The sequence below is a fragment of the Mesoplodon densirostris genome, chromosome 15 (genome assembly GCF_025265405.1).
Source record: "Mesoplodon densirostris isolate mMesDen1 chromosome 15, mMesDen1 primary haplotype, whole genome shotgun sequence".
Classification (NCBI taxonomy): Eukaryota; Metazoa; Chordata; class Mammalia; order Artiodactyla; family Ziphiidae; genus Mesoplodon; species Mesoplodon densirostris.
Genome location: NC_082675.1, coordinates 40303337 through 40323946, shown reverse-complemented (window position 1 = coordinate 40323946; position 20610 = coordinate 40303337). Strand labels below are relative to the sequence as shown.

The 20610-nt window shown below is 51.9% G+C and overlaps 1 protein-coding gene across 2 annotated transcripts in view; it reads right to left on the bottom strand.

Annotated features, from left to right (window-relative positions):
- Nucleotides 1-10857: 10857 nt before the first annotated feature.
- CABLES1 (Cdk5 and Abl enzyme substrate 1) overlaps nt 10858-20610 on the bottom strand; it is a 108476-nt gene continuing 98723 nt past the window's right edge. For both annotated transcript variants that reach the window (XM_060119125.1, XM_060119126.1), the window contains 3 exons: nt 15753-15859; nt 14304-14511; nt 10858-12265 (listed from right to left, as the gene is read on the bottom strand). In XM_060119125.1, coding sequence (XP_059975108.1) covers nt 12125-12265; nt 14304-14511; nt 15753-15859 — 456 coding nt within the window. In that variant the 3' untranslated portion in view covers nt 10858-12124. The remainder of the gene's footprint in view (nt 12266-14303; nt 14512-15752; nt 15860-20610) is intronic.

Sequence of the window (20610 nt, the reverse complement as noted above, 5' to 3'; positions counted from 1 at the left end):
CCTTTGACCTGCAAGTGTCGGGTTACAAGACCTTGGCCTTGGGGTGTCCCTGTCCCCATCAAATCCCCAAACAAAACACACAAATCGGGGGCTTCTCTGGTTTCGCAGTGGTTGAGAGTCCGCCTGCCGATGCAGGGGACACGGGTTCGTGCCCCGATCCGGGAAGATCCCACATGCCGCGGAGCGGCTGGTCCCGTGAGCCATGGCTGCTGAGACTGCGCATCTGGAGCCTGTGCTCTGCAACGGGAGAGGCCACAGCAGTGAGAGGCCCGCATACCGCAAAAAAAAAAAATTAAATAAAGAAAAAAACCCCACACAAATCACTCTTCCTGACCACACTGAACAGGAGCTGTGAGGATGCCCCGCCCTGCATTTTCCTTTCCGCCTTTTGGGCCCAGCTGTTCTCACCACCCGCTCCGCACCCCTGGCTGCGCTCGCTCCAGTTGGATGGGGAGCATCGAGGTCACTGTGAGCCTCAGGTTTGTCTAACCGACCCCCAGAGGGCAGGGTCCACATTCCTTGAGCAGCCCCAAGGGGCCCAGTTTTAGGTCAAAAGCTCCACAAGTAAGCTGAGCCTCAATAGCAGAAGCCCTGGCTTGAGGTGGGTTGGAATCAGACCAGCCCAGTGGGGTCGGAACACGCCGGTGGAGCCTGAGGTCTGTAGGCAGCTTGTCTGTATGAGTCAATGAGGTAAAGTAGATGATGGGGAAAATGCAGAATATTTAAGTTTCCACCCTCTGCTGCTCCTCCGTGCAGCTTACACAGCCTCACACACACACACACTCACACACATACTCTTTCACACACTCACACACTTGCGCACACCTGCCTCAGGGACTCATGTTTTCAAGGCCTGAGGTGAGAGGGCTACCCCGGGCATAAATCAAAGATGTGTTCTACAGGACCCTGGGGGCTGTGAGCCGTGAGGTCAGAGGTGACCCTGAGAGGGAGAGAGAGGGTTCTTTCTCACTTCCTTGAGAGCGCAGTGCTGCTTTGGCCCTTTGGCACCCTGGGGACAGCACCTGGGGGCCCGTGGGCAGAGGCGGCCCTTGAGGTGAGGAGGCGGCCTCAAGAGGCCTGAGGGCCTGAGGAGACCCAAGGCGGTGGGGGGAGAGGGAAGGGGGAAGGTAAGGGCCAGGAGGGGCAAGGACTGGCGGCTTGTTGTTCAGTGTCTCACCCCCAGGGACTCTCAGGTTGCCTTCCATCAGCTTCGCCCCCAGCAGGAGCACCAGACAGTAAATTCCACCTTGTCCTCAGGCAAGGAGTTTATTTTCATTCTTTACTTTCATTCTGAAGCTGATTCTTCATTATTGAGACTTCTCTACTTGCCTTTCCTGCGTGGTCTTTCCCAGCCCCCTTGGTCAGGGGGGTGCATGGCTGCCTCTATTGGGCAGGGGGTTCTGGGCTGGAGTTGAGGAACCCCACGGAGCCCCAGTTCTTTACAGTGGGAAAGGTAATCTAGAATCTAAACCCTCGTAGGTTTGCAGACTTACACAGGAAAAAGTTATATATGTCTATATGATATGCATGTGTAAACACACATTCACCACACATGTATGTACATATGTATATGTACGTGCACCACACGCAGACCATTTATGAATGTATGGTGCTTAGCCCGGCACCCAGCACATCATAAGCCATAAGTGTTATTGTTGACCCTTATCATCATCTGGGTCTCTCCCTAGCAGTTGGCTTTTTGTGGCAGGGGACTTGGGGTGTCCGAGCAAATGGAGTGTGACAACAAGGTAAAGTGACTTTAACATCTTTTTTTTTTTTTTTTTTTTTTTTTTTTTGCGGTATGCAGGCCTCTCACTGTTGTGGCCTCTCCCGTTGCGGAGCACAGGCTCCGGACGCTCAGGCTCAGCGGCCATGGCTCACGGGCCCAGCCGCTCCACGGCATGTGGGATCTTCCCGGATCGGGGCACGAACCCGTGTCCCCTGCATCGGCAGGCGGACGCTCAACCACTGCGCCACCAGGGAAGCCCGGTAAAGTGACTTTAAGATCTCATAGCACGTGGAACATGCTGTCACCCAGAAGCCCTCGCGCATTCATTCGTTCCTTCAGGAAGTCACAGAACAGGGCAGATTGCGTTCTCTACACGTTCAAAAGCACCAACCTCACATGGCTCCCTGCACTATGGAAACAATCATTTCTCAGGCTGGCTCACTTTCCCTGTCTCTACAACTATTCCAAACGTTTTCGCTCTCTTCAAGCCCCACCCCCTTCTTGCCCTCCTCCTTCCCGTTTGGGTGGGCCCCGCCACTTAAAGGGAAAATGGAAGCTGTCAGAGGAGAGCTATCACCTTCCCAATCTCATCCGGACAAACCTGCTCACCCGGGCACGTCTCTCCCCTGCTTTCCCCAGTTGAGAAGTCCTTCCTCTCCAACTTCACATGACTCCCTCGCCTCTGCTCATTTTGATTCCGACCCCTCCTGCCTCCTCAGGAAACTGACCTGCCCTCTCTTGGTTATTTGAACTTTCCCTGTCAGCTGGCTTGAAATACCCTCAAGTCTTTCAACACAACAACAAAAAAACAAGAATGCCAAATGTCGAACTTGACTTCTTTCTCTAAGCTCACTGCCATAAGCTGGCTCGCCAAGTGTGACCAACACACCTCCCGATAAGACAAAGCCGAGGGCATCACTGCTGGCCTGTCAGGGAGGGGAGACCAGCAACGCTCGGATCTCAAAGCCAGGAAGACAAGGTCAGAATTTTGGTTTGAAGTGAGTCCTGTATCTCAGTGTGGGGGTTTAGGATCAGGTAACGATCACGATACCACAGTCCAGGATGCGTGGAGACAGCAAGGGGAGGGGTTCAAAGAATCTTCAGGCACAAACTGGAGATGCTTTTCACGGAAGAGTTGTCTTGGGGGCAGTTTCCGTAGCAAACACTATTTGCTTGGGAGGACACTCCTGCCAAGAGTAAAGAAATGCTAATGAAGATAATAGAAGAGCCCCATCTTGCGACTGTGGGTGGGCAGTAAGGGGCGGTTTCACTTCCCTCACCTAGGCTGAGGGTGGGTAGAACGTTCTGGTTCTCAACCTCGAGCTTCTACCCTCCTCCTTCCTCCTGTTCACGACTACACTTCTCAGAAAAACCCTTCTCTGCTTGCTGAGGCCATGTTCTCCCCTCCCACTCATTCCTTAGCCCTGCAACCCGACTCCAGGCTCCCTGGAAAGCAGGGCTCACTACGCTAAAGCCTGGATGCCACGGGGGCCTCATCATCTCCCTGTCGAGTTCCTGGGGGCAGCACTTGGGGGGTAATTTGGAGCAGCAAGGCACCCAGAGCCCATCTGCCACCTCTCCCAAGTGCTGGGTCGCCAAGGGGCAGCCAGCACCAGTGTCTGCCCAGCAGTGGGGACATGAAAGGAGCCACAAGGACTCCCTTGGGCTGGGTGGCGGAGAGTAAATGAGTGAAATGCCATGGGAATCTGGAGACTTCCAGCTGGACCCAAAGAAATGGGCTGGGAGCAGGAAATGGAATCAGGGCACTTGGAGGATCGCTGAGGAAGGACACTTCCTTGTCATCTCTCTGAGTCTCCTGAGATCCGAACTCCTCAAGTCTAGGGTCCATCAGAGGCCAGGGCAGGTGGTCTCAGCCCTTCCCATCCTCTCACTCCAAGCTCTGCAGCCCAGGGCTGGTCTGGTCTGACTAAACCCAAGCTGGTGGGTGGCCTGGAACTCTGGACGAAAGTGACCTAGAGGCCAAGTGCAACGTCGGCTCCGCTTCGGGGGTTCATTGAGCCGAAGGCCCTTCCTTGGAAACATCTGTGCCCCTCTCTCAGTGGGTAAAGTGCTGGCTTCAGGCCCCTGGTGTCCTTGTCTTTCCCCCAGTTTAGCCTGCAGGAAAGTGACCTTGTGAGGGAAGGGGGAGAGGTCCCAGGAGAGCGTCTGGGAGTCAAGGTGAAGTAGGACTCCCAGGTGTTAATAGGCCTCGCCAAACTCCTTATACTGACCCCCTTCCAAGAGGTGACCACCTGCCCAGCCTCCGCCAGGTAAAGATGGTTCGAGAGCTGGGTCCCTGCGCCCTGTACCACTGGGCCTGTACCACTGTACCCTGTACCACTCCTCCATAACCACCATGCTCTGGCCTCTCCACCACCCTCTTCCCTCCCTGGCCGGTGGCCCAGGCAGTTAGGTCCTTGCTGCCTCTCTGCATGGCAGCCCTGACCACCCCTCCTTGGCCTGCACAGAGGCCGTTCCATTTCCTCTGGGTCTCTAGGGAGCTCATTCACCCTCTGCACCCCTGACCATAAATAACGTGTCCTACTGGTCCTCTGAGGGGTCACATCACCCAGCTGCACCACACGGCTCCAGCAGCCAGCTGCCCCATGGGACGGGGCTCATCTCATTAGGCTTGTAGGGGTCCCGGCATTCCCTCTACCCCTACCCTCTGTTCCCTGCCCTCCTACCACCCAGCTCCTCTGAAGGATCAGGGGCAGACCTACCTTTCTCCAGCTGCCTGGCAGAAGGTCATCTTCTGAGCACAGCAGTCAGAAAGGTGTCCTTTCCTCCAGGCTTGTGCCATGGACACAACTTGGTGGGTGAAGTTACAGCTGAAGTCCAGCCTGCCTCCCAGCACCTCCTCACAGCTGCACAGCTGTGCACTCCATGGAGACCCTGGGTCGCCTAGACCCTGGGAATCCAAGTGAGTTACTGTACCTTCCCCATCTGGTCCTAGATGCCATATCTGTGCTCCAATAGCCTCCTCTATAGAGCAGGATTTTTTATTTATATTCTTTGCTAACTCAGTGAAGTTCAGTTATAAAAATAATGATGTCCATTTGTGGAACACCTACAGGTGTCTACTGTAGCATCTCACTTGATCCTCCAGAACCCCTCTGATGGGAGGTATTAAGACCCCCTTAGGAGGCCAGCACCCTTCAGTGGCTGGCTTGAGGTCACCCGGTCTGCCGGCCCTGGAGCCCCCTCCTTCCTTTCTCTGCCCAGCTCTCCCAGGGTCACTGCCTCTGGGCTCCCCATGGGCTGCTACTGAAAATCATCCTTCCCGTTCTGGCCCCTCCTGCTTCTGGCTGAATGCTCTTCCCAGATAAATCTCTTGCCTGCAGTCTCCCCTTGAAAACTGCTTCCGCACCTCTCTCCAATACATAAGGAGAGGGGAAAGGAATCTATTCCATTTGTGTCTTGTTTATAGTTTGCAAATAAAAATGAAAATTGGTTTCATGGGAGAAGGCAGCTGCCTTAGGCAAAAATTGTACCTGGTTTAGAATCTCATAAAACAGTCTGTAGTTTTCCCCAGGGACTTCCAGATATGCCTCAAAGGGGATCTGCTTCCTTTTTCTTAAGTCAGTAAAAAAATATTGAGAGTGAGTGGTTCCGGCAGAGATCCCATCAGCCTCCCCCCTGGACCCCCGCATTTTCTTTCTGGTCAGCCTTTATGATGAGCTCCTGTTCAGAAACCCCTCATTAGAAAACCACCAAGAATCCGAGGTCCCCAGGGAAAGCCCAGTTGGTAGAGGGGGACTGGATTCCACCAGTGCCCTGAGGAGGGCTGTTCAAGGTCAGGTTCACTGTAGCCAAACCGCCTTTTTTTAAGGGCTATGTGATCTTGAGCTTTCCCGTCCATGTCCTCCTGCTTTCCAGAATGCTTTGGAAGTACAGGAAGCCCTGGATAGGCCATCCTTGATGGGACACCCTGCCCTCTACTCTGCCAGCTGGCTGTGTCAGGCGGGGTTGGCACCAGCAGTGCCAAGTGAAGTGAGTTCAGTGAGGAAACTATTTATGGAGGCGTGGACAGGTTAAGGGACCAGGAAGCGGTGGTGAGACCCGGGGATGAGCAGGGTCCTTTGGGTGAGGTGGGGGCTGACTGTGGAACACATCCCTGGACCTGGTTTTCCTCCTGCTCTCCCTCTCCCTCAGTGTCTCTCCTTGTCAGAACCTCTTCAGCAGCTGGAGGGCAAGGGGACCTGGGTGGTGTGGTCTGCAGGGTGGAACCTGAGTGGGACCTGAGGAGAGAATTGGGAGCTGCAGAGAACAACCCGCCCAGCGTGGTGATTGTTTTGTGATGGTTCATTCAACTCAACCAATATTGGGTAAATTCCATGTGCCAGGCAGGCACTGTGCTGGGCGCCGAGGGATACGGCGATGGATACCGTTCCTGCCCTTCTGAACCCTGTGGTCTAGAGTAGCAGCTAATGACCGTGAAAGTGCCTCTCTGAACCTCTGACAAATGCCCGAGTCCTGCATGTGATGACTGGGGGCTGAGGCGCGAATAGTCTCAAACAACTCACAATCCCTAAGCCATTCTTTGGCTCCACTGTGTGATGTGAGTTTCCCTGCCAGTGGATGGCCTGCCCGAGGTATACTTGGCTTAGCTTTAGAGCAAAACAAATGTGCATTTCCTAGCCACACACAGGAGGAACAGCAGCCAAGGAACACTCAGAGCAGAGGGGCAAAGAGAATTTGTGTTCATTGGGACACACCGTGGAAAAGCCATACGCGCGCAATGAGAAACTGATGGGTCGAACGCTGGTGGACTCCCACCCTGGCCGTGTTACCCTCACTGTGATCTTCTGCTTACTTCAGAAAGCCTCTTAGCTCACCTGTTGCAGAAGCACATTTCCCCCAAAGCCCACATTCTACCAGGGCTCAGGACGGTGTCCCACGTCAGCTATGAAGGCTGCTCATAGCTGAGAGGATGGAGGTCTGGACTTTGCAGCTCTGGATCCCTTCTCCCCGCTGCATGGAAGGGCTGGCGGCTGCTGGGTGGGGTGGGGAGAAGGCCCCACCTCATCGGAGAGGCCATGAGTGCAGCAGGTCCAGAGCGACATCTGACATCAGCCTGGCTCTGGCCTCTCCACTTTCTTAGCTTCTCTGTTTTGACCCGAGCTCGAGGCAACACAGTTGGTTGGGCTTGGGGATCAGATAGACCTGGATATGAAATCCCCTGCCTTTGCCACTTCATGGCTGGGGCAAGTAAACTCAACTTTCAGAGCCTCAGTTTCCTCATCTCTGAAATGGGAGCACGATACCTAATTTTACAGTTTGTTTGTTAAGGGTAAAATAAGAACATGGGCTTTAAGGGCCAAGCACAGGGCTGGCAGGTGCTATCTGCTTGGTGATTAAGGGCCCTTGTCAAACATTGTGTCCAAGGGATTATCTCCGTCTCTGGCTTCTCACCAATCTGTCCAGGTGCCCCAGTAAGGAGTCTCCTTGATTTCATCCTGTCTTCTTGATCTTCACTCACTGGACCAAACAACTGCTCTAAGTTGCCCACCTTGTCACCTGTGTGCCAGGCTGATTCCTGAGTGGCAATTGCCAACCCTGTTGCCTTGGGCTCGTCCATTCCAGGTCCATCCGGGGAGTCTGTCCTGCCCCGGGAGCATCCCCACTGTTGGGGCCTTTTGGAGAACAGTATCACGGCACCTGGAGAGGGTGCCTTCTACTCACTTCCAGTGGTCTCTCTCCAACCTCTGGAAGCATCTCAGGGGCAGGCACATGGGGTCCTTGCTGTCACCCACAGAACACAGGGTAAGACACATTTTATAAAATGCTACATGGACCTCAATGAAGGTCAATCTGGAATTAAACTGGAGATCTGTTCATCATGATGTCCCAAGGTCATGACTGTATAGCTCCCCAGCTCTGGTAGAGGGGGCTCATGCTCCAGCACCCACTGCGGCTCTGACCCTCCACTATCGCAACTCTCCACCTGGGCATGGACCTGAGAAGCTGAGATACAGGCCTCATCCAGGCAGTGACCTTAGTCAATGCCAGATGAAGCGATCCCTGTAAGCCAGCTCTGCGCTTGGGACCTACTATCGGTTAACTGTATCTTTATCCAATTTAAATCTTTCTGGCCATGTACATCCACAAAAATGTTAAATGAGGCGGTTAGGTAAACAACTGTCAAAACTACCTTTCAGTGAGAGACTGGCACTGTTCTTTTTGGTATTAAAAACCATCTACAGGACTTCCCCGGTGGCACAGTGGTTAAGAATCTGCCTGCCAATGCAGGGAACACAGGTTCGAGCCCTGCTCCGGGAAGATCCCACATGCCGCGGAGCAACTAAGCCCGTGCGCCACAACTACGGAGCCTGCGCTCTAGAGCCTGTGAGCCGCAACTACTGAGCCTGTGAGCCACGGCTACTGAAGCCCGCATGCCTAGGGCCCTTGCGCCGCAACAAGAGAAGCCGCCACAGTGAGAAGCCTGTGCACCGCAATGAAGAGTAGCCGCCCACCCACTGCAACTAGAGAAAGCCTGCACGCAGCAATGAAGACCCAACGCAGCCAAAAAAAAAAAAAAAAAAAAAAAAGACATTACAGAGATTTGTAAAAGAAAGTAAAACAATGCCACTCTTCCCACTAGATTAAAAAAAAAATCTACAGTTCCTCTGTTTTAGACAACTTTATACATGAATAGTATCTTTTTTCAGACAAAATTTATTTCCTATGCATATATGGAGGAATAATACCTCTCAGATTTTAATGCATACAAATGTCCACAGGATCTTGTTGAGATGCAGATCCTGCATTTGTAACAAGGCCCCAGGGGATGCCAACTCTGCTGGTCTTCAGACCACACTTTGAGTAGCAAGATGGTAGTGGGAGATGGTACACGGGTAAGTGCCATCCTCGCCAGGTGTGTCTTCAGGGTTCAGCCAGCCCAGTGTTTGCAGACTTTCTGGAATATCTCTTTAGAAGTCTGCATGGCCCTTTGTGCAATGGGGGCTGTCAGAGCGAGCACCCCCTGCCTTGACAGTGAGAGGACCACACCCTTGAATTATTATTTTCTTCTTTTATAGCTTTTTGCCTTGTTCTGCCTTGCACTTGCACTCCTGGAAGACACTTTCAGGTTGGTGCTGACAATATGTGACTCCAAATAATAGCCTTGATGTTTCCTCCCTTGTCCAGTCCTCCACACTCTACCTGGCCCTGCTGGGACCTGGCCAGCAATATCCTTAACCCAACGGTCCTGACAGCTCCTAGGAGATGAACTCAGGCTGTCCCTGGGGCAGGGGAGCCCTGGGATGCTCCGCCCCACACAGAGAAAACAATGAACAGGTAACAAAACTACCTGGCTCACATTTGCTTTGTTCCAGCCTACCCCTCCTCTGCACAGGCAGATTGCAACGCAGGCAAGAAGGCGGGCCGTTCCGCACTGAACGTCTGAGAAAGAGCTCAGCGGTAGGGCGGTAAACAGACCTATGTGCTGCCGCGGGAACGGAGGGGCCCGCAGTACACAGTGGTTTGTGCAGAGTACGGGGAGGCCCAGAATGGGTCTGCTGGGCGGGCCACCAAAAGAATAGAGGAAGTTTTGGTCAGGAGAAAAAAACCAAGGAAGACAAACAGCTTTGCCTTTGGTGCGGATTTCCTGCTTTAATGCAGGTTTGATTGGGGGGAAAGAAGGGAAAGGAGTGACCTCTACTGTCACTGGCCTGAGGCCTCAAGGCCTTTGGGGGATGGGGACTGATCCTGCCCAGGCAGGGCGCACAGCGGGCCCACTGCTTGGGGACAGGGCAGCTGCCACCAGGCCGGCGGCTCCTTGCTTTCCATCTCTAACCTGACTTCACAGTCAGGGCACCAGAGGAGAGACACCCCCGGTCCACCAGGCCAGTCTGGGGAAAGCAAGTCAGGTGGGGCGGCTCCTGCCATCCCGAGGAGCGTGGGCTTCCCCAGACCCTTGGCCTTGAGAACTGCAGAGGCTTCAGGCAACCCGAGAGGGAGCAGGGCTTGCAAGGGGTCCAAACCTGCCGCTGTGGTGGACGGTGCAAGGGCAGAGCCTCGGGGTCTTCTAGAACAGTCTGCTGAGCGGCCGCCTTCTCTCCACACAGGCACAGGCTGCCTCCACGACTCCTTGCCAAAGCCCGAGGCTGGGAAGTGACTGGCAGTCACCACATCCCAGGAGGCGCCGGCAGTGACCTTGGTACCCTGGCCTCCGCCTCATTCCCCTTTTCCTTCGGAAAGCTCATGTGATGGACAAGGAAAAGGAGACCTCTGGACAAAATTTTTCATTCTCCGCCTCCTTCCCAACTGAATTAAAACCAATAAACTCCCCACTTAACAAACCCACAGGTCAAAATAGATGTTTAAATTGTCTTAAAAAAAATGGACCCACAACTTCTTAAGTCCACCTCATAAATGCCCCAAACCAAACTGCCCCAAACCCAAGAACCTGAGCCTGGCTTTAAGACACAGGCAGGACGCAGGGTGTTGCCCTCCGCACATCTGGGCCGGTGGCCCTTGTCACCTCTTGGATATCCCCTGGGCTTGGCGGGAGACTCAAGGCAGATGGGTGGCGGGGAGCTACAATTTCTAGATGCCAGTGGCCCTGCATCTCTGAGAGGCTTTCCACCCACCGGACCCTCACCGGGGAGCTGAGTGGGCTGGGAACCAGGGGGGGTCATCAGGGAGAAGCAGGTGACAGACACCAGCAGAGGAAGGTCAAGGGCGGGTTATATTCAGGTGATGGAGACATTCTGAACACTTCCTGTTTCTTTCCCAATTTGCCTCATAAACAGTAGGTGCCCCAGAAATAGTAATTAACCTTTCAAGCCCAAGAGATCACATTCATCATACCCCTCAACAAAATCATCTCACAACTGAATCCAGCTAAGGAAATTTGTTAGCAAAATATTTATGACTAAACTCTGTTACTCTGGGTCCTGTTTGCTCTCCCCTTGGCCACTCCTTGAATTCCTCCAACCTGTGACTGTCCGATTCTTTCAAGCTCTGCTGACTAAAGCCCGGTACCCTGTCGCCCCTTCTCTGAGGTGATTGCAAAGCTCCGAATCTGTGTGTGAAATCGAGGCGGAGATGGTGGCAGATGAACTGTAATGCAGGGCGAGGGTGACTGGTGAGACTTAACACGTCTACACATACACATACGTGGATATAGAAACAATAAAATATTTTAATTCTCTTTTTACAGGGCCACAGCCTTCCTTCCATCCGGTGAACCACAATGGGCACCTCTCCCCTGCAGCTACGAGGGGATAGAGTGACGAGGTGCCTCCATACAGGTTGTCCCAGTGAATCGGTACAAGTAGCAACGAAAACTCTGCACTAACAGCCCTGGGGACATGGTGATGCTAAGAGCTGTTGCCTCTTCGATTGACTCAGCCTCAGCTCAAGATGCAGTTTGTCCCAGCTGTCAAAAGCCTCAAAACACCAATCATGCATCTTACCCTTCTTCTGGATTTTATAAAACACTTTATATAGATAAGTAGATAGATAGATAGCACAATAAATGTGCCTGTGATGCACTCTAACATAGAGCACAGGAATACACACCACGGATCCCAACCCCACCATCTCCACAGTGGGGAAAGTGTGAAGGTTCGTGTACATGCAGGACGTGATGGCGGAAAGGTATAGAACATCACATGCCACACCTTTCCACGCAGCCCATCCGAGTGAGAGCTCGTCTTCTTTGTCCCATTGGTGGTAGGAGAAGTAACAGAAACAATGTCATTTTCTAAGGGCAGAAGATGTCCACCTGGTTCAGAGAGAGTGACTTGTTATCCAGAGATTATCTAGAAATAATTGCCGAGGGTCAGCCTGGCTCCTGACCCCAGGCTGAGGTCTGTTCTGCAGAGGGTGGGGCTGGCTTTGCGGGTGGAGGGCTGACGTGACATCTGTGAAACACACATCCTCTCACACTCAGCTACACGCTCCAGAGGAAAGTGCACTTCCAACAGCGGATACAAAAATAGATTGGCACGCTCTTTTGACACACTGAGGGTATCTTTTAGGAGCTTTCTCCCAACTTCTGCAAATCTCTTCCGCAATCTGCTCTAGAACTTTGCACTCCGCGTTGGAACAGGGCTGGAGAGAAGGCCCTGGACCACACCTGCCAGGTCTGCGTGTGGTCGCGAGGAAGTCTGGGTGAGGCCAGCTGGGAAATCTGGTGAGTGGAGAGCTGGGAGAGCCACCTTCTGCTCGGGTCTCCCCTCCCTGGCTGAGCGGTAAACGGTTCACAGCCCATCTTGGCTGGCCAGATGGAAGACTCCCTGAAAAGTTTCTGGTTCTGCTTCTACACAAAAACATGTCGAGAGGAGAAAAGTTTGCTGTGTTGAGTTCTGTTTTTGCATTTCCAGTAGCACGCGCTGCCCCAGCGAGCTCAGGGGAAGTGGTCCCGGCCCTCCTAGGAGGCCTGCGCTAGGAGCTCTGGACCAGGCGTCTGTAGTGGGGCATGACTTCGTGCTCCGGCAGATGAAGGGCAAATTCCAAGGCCACCAACACCGGGAACTCGAAGGCAATCAGTTCTCGTCTATTCAGCCGGAACTTCTCTTCCAGCTTCTGCAACAGAAATAAAGGAAACCAAAAGCCTTTTAGCTTTGAAATAAAAATCCGAGGTTTTCTCCACGTGTAACCTCTGTATCCATCAGCCAGAGAGTGTTTACAGAGAAACCCGTTATGGGCAAGACTGTGGAGGAAGAAACGGAGGCATCAGCTGTGTTTCCTGCTCTCAGTCCTGATGGAAAAGGACTCATACCTCCCGGAGGACCCACAGTCTGCCGGGAGCCTGAGATACATCCCGTACTTCATTACATCTCTTGATAATCTTACAAGGTCAGTGTTACATTTATGTCTATTTTACAGATGGGTAAACAGGGTCAAGAGGTTAAGAATTTGTCTAAGGTGACATGGCAGCACATTGAAATGCTGAGATTCAGACTCAGCTGAGACTCAAACTGTACCTGTTACAACTAGGTTATTCAAGCTTAGAGGTAAGACTAAAACCATAGCAAATCATCTATAACAACAGTATCCACGTGGGAGGTTTAGGATTGGGGGAGCTGGTTATGTGTAGTTTGGTCCTTGCATTTTACGCTCGAGGACCAAGTCCTGGCGAGGCTGCCTCACTTTCAGAGCATTACATGGCTTGGGTGGATCTGACTGGGCTGAGCCCACGCCCAGGGGCTCCCCTCCTGCACTGCCTCTTGGTCCAGCTGCTGCCGGAGTAGGAATGGAGAACAATCAGGGCGAGGGTGGGTAGGGAAGGCCTCATTTTTGCTAGAGTACATTCTGCTTTGGCTTAAGCTTAGCTTTTGGCTTAATTAAAAAAAAAAAAAAATCTCAACACCAGAGTAGTCGGCGACTACTTTCACATTATAACTGGGTCGGGATCTTGCATTCAGTTAATTGTTACTGCAAATGGCCTGTCAGATCGTTACCCTTGTATTCTGCATTGGTACTATCAGCATTGCTGGATGATATATTTCTCAACGATGGAATGTGTGTAACAGCACACTTGTAAAGATTCATTAGTTCATCTATTATCTATGTAAACCTATTGATTCTCATCTCAGGTTTGGTATCTAAACATCACCTCCATGGTCCTAAAAGTGTTTACTACACAAATTAGATGATTCTGTACCATTTCTTCCATGGATGGATGAATGGATAAACAAAATGTGGTGTATACATGCAGTGGAACATTATTCAGCCTTAAAAAGGTAGGAAATTCTGATGAATCTCCTGATCTGTTGGCTTTATTGTATCTCAAATTTTCTATGAATACACTGATTTTTTTTTTTTTTGTCTGCACCGTGAAGCTTGTGGGATCTTAGTTCCCCGACCAGGGATTGAGCCCAGGCCCTTGGCAGTGAAAGCGTGGAGTCCTAACCACTGGACTGCCAGGGAATTCCCAGAATACACTGAATTTTAAAAACAGGCATTCTTGTATCTGTCCAAGAAGATCAGTGTTTCCTTGCTTTAAAGGGGCTCTACTTTAATTTTTTTTTAATTAATTATTTAATTATTTAGCTATACTGGGTCTTTAGTTGCAGCATGTGTGATCTGGTTCCCTGACCAGGGATTGAACTTGGACCCCCTGCATTGGGAGCATAGAGTCTTAACCACTGGACAACCAGGGAACTCCAAGGGGCTCTATTTTAAAAGGAAGGAGATACCACTCAGTCAAGCCCACACCCTTCCCCAAAAAAGCAGCCGAGGCCACAGGAAGCCAAGGTGTGTCTGATGGATGTTCTGCAGGTCACACCACCCGCAGGACCCCTGGCTATTACAGTGGCTTCTGTGGCTTGGAGAATAAGCTCACCCTCATGGTGCCTAAAAGTGTATTTTATGGCCAGACCCAATGAGATCTTCAGTCTCATCAAAGTGGCCTATCCCTCTGTTCTAAGACAGCCCAAGATGTGGGGTCTGACATCTACTGTAGAAGGGCCAACCTCACAGCCCTGGTCCCTTAGCTGGTACTAAGGCTCAGAAGTCTCCCGGGCTGGGTCACCAACCAGGCTCTTCTGAGACCAACACAGGCCTGGAGTGCATGCCTCCCCACCCCTGCAACCAGCCAATCAGAATTCAGCCTACTTACGTCAATTAAATGCTTGACTTCATGTTTTTTGAGGTCGCTTCCAATTTTGGCTGCTAAGAGCACGCACGCCCCGGCACAAAGCTTCCGGTTGTGTTTGTTTAGCTTTCCCTTGAGGGCGAGCTTCTCAAAGTAGACAAATGCCATGGCCACCGTGGGCTCCTCGAGGCCACAGTCCTCCTGGGCAAGCTTCCGCATCTCTCGCTTCAGGCTAGAAAAAGATGGGAGGGAGGGAAGAGTCTAATCAGAACTTGGAGTTTCGGGTGACCCCAAAGAAAAAGACTACCCTCTCTTGAAAGCATTTTCTCTTTCATTTCCAGAAGGGTGACGTGGAATGGGATTAAATCCTTATGAGTGAGAAAGTTACGTTGTATGTGGCCAACAGACTTAAGTCGCTGGGACTTCGAACCCTTCTCTGTTGCTCAAGCTGTACAGAGCACGTCCAGGTGGGACCATGTTGAGCCCAAGTGGATAGCTGAGGGTCCGGAAACTAGGAATAGAGCCACCCACAGTGACAGAGGGAAACTAAGGTCACTCCAGAGAGACAGTTACTCGGATAAATTAGGTACTTGGTATCAGCTCTGCCCAAGATCGCTTATGGCCACTAACTACGGCCGAAGAGGGGTTAGACTAAGAGTGCAGCAACCAGCCTACTTAGGAAAGCTGCCCAACCAACAGACAAAATATGAATACTTAATTTTTCTCACCTCTTCTGGCCAGGAACGTGCCAGAATCAAATCAGGATTGGGATACATAAATGTATGAATGCTGGCACATGTTCCAACACTATGTTTGTGTATAGCCTAGCCTCCACTACTACACACCCACATACACACACACACACGCCCTGAAATCTTGCTGTCCTGGCACACAGATACAACACAAGTCAGCTTCTCTCCAGCCCAGCAGGGCCAGTCCTCTCGATTACTGGGCCGGAAGATGTGGGTCACCACAAGGTCGATCCAATCAGCTGCAGGGGAAATGTGGGCCTGATTTTGCTTTGGCCGTTTTGCTGACTGCTTACACATAGGGCTTGGCTGTCACCTCTGGGCAGACGGTTGTGGGTAAAGAGTTATCTCAAATCCTCTGATACCAATTCTGTTCTGTTTTGCCTGCATTTGAGAACGCAGGGAACTGAATGTTTCCTATTCTCAGTTTTCCATAACATAAATCTTACTGAACTGTAAGCCACAGATAGTGTGAAATGATTCTTTCATAAGGAACCTCACTACAGATTCTTGTCAGCTTGTGTCAACGGCTCCGCCTCTGTCCTGCCTGCCTTGGCTCACTCACATCTGGGCACCGGTCAGCCAGCACCGGACGAGCCTCTTCTAGCTGAATGAGACCATGTTTCACTTCTCCAGAACAACAGAAGACCCACCATACAAAGCACGAGCTCAGTGCGTGCTGGGAGAGGGGCCTGGGGGAAACTTCAGGTTCATCCCCACGTACCTCCTTATTTTGCTGAGTGTTAACTTAATGTGAGGAAACTTCTCCTTGAAGGTCTCATTCATGTCCTTCTTGAGATCCGAGGGCTTCACGTAGTCGATCACCGTGGTCTGAAACAGATGGGGCGACACGGCTCACTCCTTAAAATACTGGTCATGGGTATAATCATGTGCAAGTTAGAGCCAACTTCTAACACCCTGCACTGCCAGCAACAGGGGACTCAGATGAGGGCCACCTTAAGGGCTCTGCTGGAGGCAGGAGCCTGACATGCAGGGCCTCTGCAGGTGGAGGGAAGCCAAACCCTGTCCATCAGCAGGACAACACTTAGAAATCATCAGGAGTCTGTGCCTGGCAAAAAAGGGAGACCCTCTTAATGCCCATGTTTCAGCCTGTTGTTCACAGAGTGTGATATCTGGACCCTCGCAGATCCGGGTACAATCCTCACGACCACCATAAGTCATCTGGCTGTGAGAGGTGTATTTATTTAGTGACCCCAAACTTCAGATTCCACATCTGTAAAATGCAAACAGCAACAGTGCCTACCTCATACGGCTACTTGGAGAACTACGTCAGAAGTGCTCTGTGCGGTGCTTGGTATACAGCAAGTGCTCAATAAATGTTAGCTACTGGTTTTTTATTTTTTTAATTGTGGGAAAATACCCATGACATAAAATTGATCATTTTTACCGTTTTTTTAAAAAAATTATTTATTTATTTATTTTTGGCTGTGTTGGGTCTTTGTTGCTGCGCGCAGGCTTTCTCTAGTTGTGGCGAGCGGGGGACTACTCTTCGTTGCGTTGCGTGGGCTTCTCATTGCGGTGGCTTCTCTTGTTGCAGAGCACAGGCTGTAGGCGTGTGGGCTTCAGTAGTTGTGGCTCGCGGGCTCTAGAGCACAGGCTCAGGAGTTGTGGCGCACGGGCTTAGTTGCTCCGCGGCATGTGGGATCTTCCTGGACCAGGGCTCGAACCCGTGTCCCCTGCATTGGCAGGCAGATTTTTAACCACTGCGCCACCAGGGAAGTCCATTTTTACCATTTTTAAGTGTGCAGTTCAGTGGCATTAAGTACATTCACCATATTGTACAACCATTACCACCATTCACCTCTAGAACTGTTGTCATCTTGCAAATCTGAAACTCTGTCCCGATTAAATGCTAACTCCCCATTCTCTCCCCGCAGCTCCTCCTGGAAACCACCATTCTACTTTCTGTCTCTCTGAATTTGACTACTCCTCATAGAAGTGGAATCACACAGTATTTGTCCTTCTGTGTCTGGCTTATTTCACCACGCATAATGTCCTCAAGGTTTATCCATGTTGTAGCACGTTTTAGAATTCCCTCCCTTTCTAAGGCTGGATAATATTCCATTGTAGGTATATAACGTTAGCTGTTATTAACAGTCCCATGAACCCTGAGTTCCTCCTCCTCCCCTTCCCCTTCCCAATTCCATCCATCCTGAAAAACCGGCTCCTTCGAGCTCTCTCTGCGTACCCTGATCTCCCTTGCTTCTCTGTGCCTTACACTATTAACTCTGAATTAAACTCAGTCTGGTGGGGAGGGATAAATTGGGAGACTGGGATTGACATGTACACAGTACTATATATATAAAACAGATAACTAATAAGGACCTGCTGTATAGCACAGGCAACTCTACTCAATACTCTGTAACGGCCTATATGGGCAAATAAAAAAAAGAGTGGATATATGTATATACATAACTGATTCTCTTTGCTGTACACCTGACACTAATACAACGTTGTAAATCAACTATACTCCAATTAAAAAAAAAAAACTCAGTCTGGCTGGATCTCACCAGAGTAATCTTACCCCACCTCCTCAGGAACATACTTTCCAAGGGTTGCAACAACGTGGGATGCCTCTCCTGGCTGGTTACGGGCGGTAACCTTTGTCAGGCAAAGCCAGAGAAAGAAGAAACCACAACTGTGACGAGGAGGCCGGTTCCCGTGGACAGCTACTGCCAGCCTCTTCTCAGGTGACTGCCTGGTCTTTTTCAGAAGACACGTCCAAGGTCTCCTCAGCAGCTCTAACAAAAGTTGGTGGATTTCTGTGAACACCCCCATTCAGAAGACGTTTGGTTGGACACGGTTTCAGAACAGGCACATGGAACGTCTCTGGGGTCACATTTTTTTTTTTGCGGTACGCGGGCCTCTCACTGCTGTGGCCTCTCCCGTTGCGGAGCACAGGCTCCGGACGCGCAGGCCCAGTGGCCATGGCTCACGGGCCCAGCTGCTCCGCGACATGTGGGATCCTCCCAGACCGGGGCACGAACCCGTGTCCCCTGCATCGGCAGGCGGACTCTCAACCACTGCGCCACCAGGGAAGCCCTGGTGTCACTTTTATAACCAAGAGCAGGCAAACAGCCTGCACGTCCAAATTCACACTGATCTCGGTGGCCCCTTCTTTGCTTCTCTGGCCAAGAAAGGCAAACCACAGTCCTATTAATGCACACGATTCCACCAAGCTTGTTCAGAGCTTTTCCACTTCTGGGTGGAAGTGGACTCGGTGGGTGCAATGCCACGACTTCCGCCTCGGAGCTGTGGTCTTTCCAGCCCAATCAGGAAGGCTGTCCCTCAGCTGACCCAGGACACACCCATCTGGTAGCTGCCATGTGTCCCGGCGACGTGCCAGTGAAGAGCCGGGAAATAGCAACCAGCCGTGGAGCACGTGTGGACACGTGCACGCACACACGCATGGGCAGTGCTGCTCTGCTGGGCGATGGGAGCGGGGTGCATACATTTTATGGAAGCCACTTGCTACCAAGGTCCAGGAGAGTGGACGCCTTCCCTGTGGCAGCCCTCCAAGACGTGCCTGTCATCTCAAACAAACGTCTCCTCTGGGCTGAACAGGATGTGAGATTTTTCATTTAGGAAACAGGCGGCAGAATGGGGTACCCCATCTAACACATTTACCTCAAGCTGGGCCCATCAGCCGATCAGCCAAGTTTTCTGTTTCCTAAATAGCCAGTACCCCCTCCCCCTTTCTCCCACCCCTCCCCACATCCTGACCTCCCAGAGACAGCCCCTCCTGCTCTTCCTCTGCAGACAACCGTCGCGAGGCTTGCAATGATGTGAGCAGGTTCAAGCCAAGAGTTGCCAGCTTTTGCTGGGGGTCAAACCTGGGTGAGCCCCCAGCAAGGATATTCCAGGGGCTGGAGGAGGTGGGGTTGTGTGGGAGGTGTCTGGATCCCTCCCTGTGGCAACCACAGCGGCCCTGCTGTTTTCTGTCTTAAATGTAGATACACGCAACGCTTCTCTTGAAAGAAGGCTCCCACTGTCACAAGAGTGCCTTCCAGCCACCTCACCTTACAGAGGAGGAAACAGAGGGTCAGAGAGGTGATGGGGCTTGCCCCCACTGAGGTAGGGCACACTGCTTTCCTGCTCTTAATCAGACTGAAAGAGCACGAGTTAGTAGCAGCCGGGAGTAGCTCCAAGAGGCTGGCAGGTGGAAAGGGCTGGGGACGGTGGTTGGCGGTTCCATCTCCAGCGAGCCAGGCCTAACTTGCAAAAAGTGGCTTAACCTCCCTGAGCTGAGCCTCACCTTCCTCTTCTCTGCACAAGGTAAGAATACCCGATGGGCCGCTTCAGAGGTTTATCTCAGAGATCAAACAGAGAACACGATGTACCTAAAGGACCCTGAAGAGTTTTATCAAGAGGACAACAGGGAGACGGCAGCACACCAGTTCCGCTCGCGTCCCACTGAGCCAGTGTCTGAGCGGGGCGCCCTGCTCTCTGCACCGTGATCTTGCCCAGGTGATGTTTATGCGCATCAGATCCTCCTTGCCCAGGCTGCAATGCCACTTCTGCAGGATCATCTTCCCTAAACCCCAGTGTTGCACCTTCACTATACACTATGGCTTGGATATCCAACCCCCTTCTGGGATGCCTTGCTGTACTCCCCGACTCCTTTGCAGCTAGGATTCCAAATACAATTCCAGTTCTTCCTATCCCGTGCGCTGGTGTCAGAAAGCAGAGCTGAAGCAGAGGCTGGGCTTCTGCTGTTTCTGCTACCAAGCAGAGTCGCCGCAGGAGCCCTAGAGTCCCAGTTTCCATTTTGCGGGTGTGGATCCAGCAGCAGTGGCAGCTTCCTGGCCATGGAGGTGGCAGTACGGTCACACCCAGAGCTGACAGCCAGTGCAGGCTCCCCTAGTGACCTGGTTCTGCAGTATGGTTTTGGGATCATTCCTGAAACCCCAACTTAGGCTGTTTCATCGGCCTCCCCATTGACTCTATAAGCTGTTTGGTACCCTGGAAGAAAATGCCTTTCTTCTTAAACTAGCTCGAGTGGATGCTGTGCTTCATAACTGAACCATAAGTGAGGCATACACTGTTTTCACTGAGGGCATCTATTGCTACTGTAACAGGACCTTACTGGGGGGATGTGGGATAGGGCAGAGCTCTGCTTCCCCTAAAGGCACCGATGTCATCAGCGCACCGCAGCACTGGGGTCCTCCCACGCCACTTCCTGACCAGTCCTAGCTTTAGAAGGGCCCCGTGAGCACCAACAACCCAGCTCAGCTTGCAGCCCTGGAGGTGGGGCAAGGAGGGCTCCGGCCACCCCCAAGCCCAGACCTTGCAGGAGAGACTCTTATTTGTACAAGTAGCCTCATCCTAGCTCTTGGGATACGGAGCTGGGACCTACTTTTCCTGGCAGCAGGATGAGTGGATAGCTATATTTGTTTCCATGCTGGAGCCTGGAGAGGGGTGTAGAAGGAGGGCCAGTGAGCTGATGCTATGAGACCCTTGGTTCAGCACCTGGTCCCCAGCAAGGGCTGCACGTGGCCAAGCCCTCAAGTTCATGTTCTAAGTGGCAGAATTCCTCTGAACCCCAGCTCTGCCACCTGGAG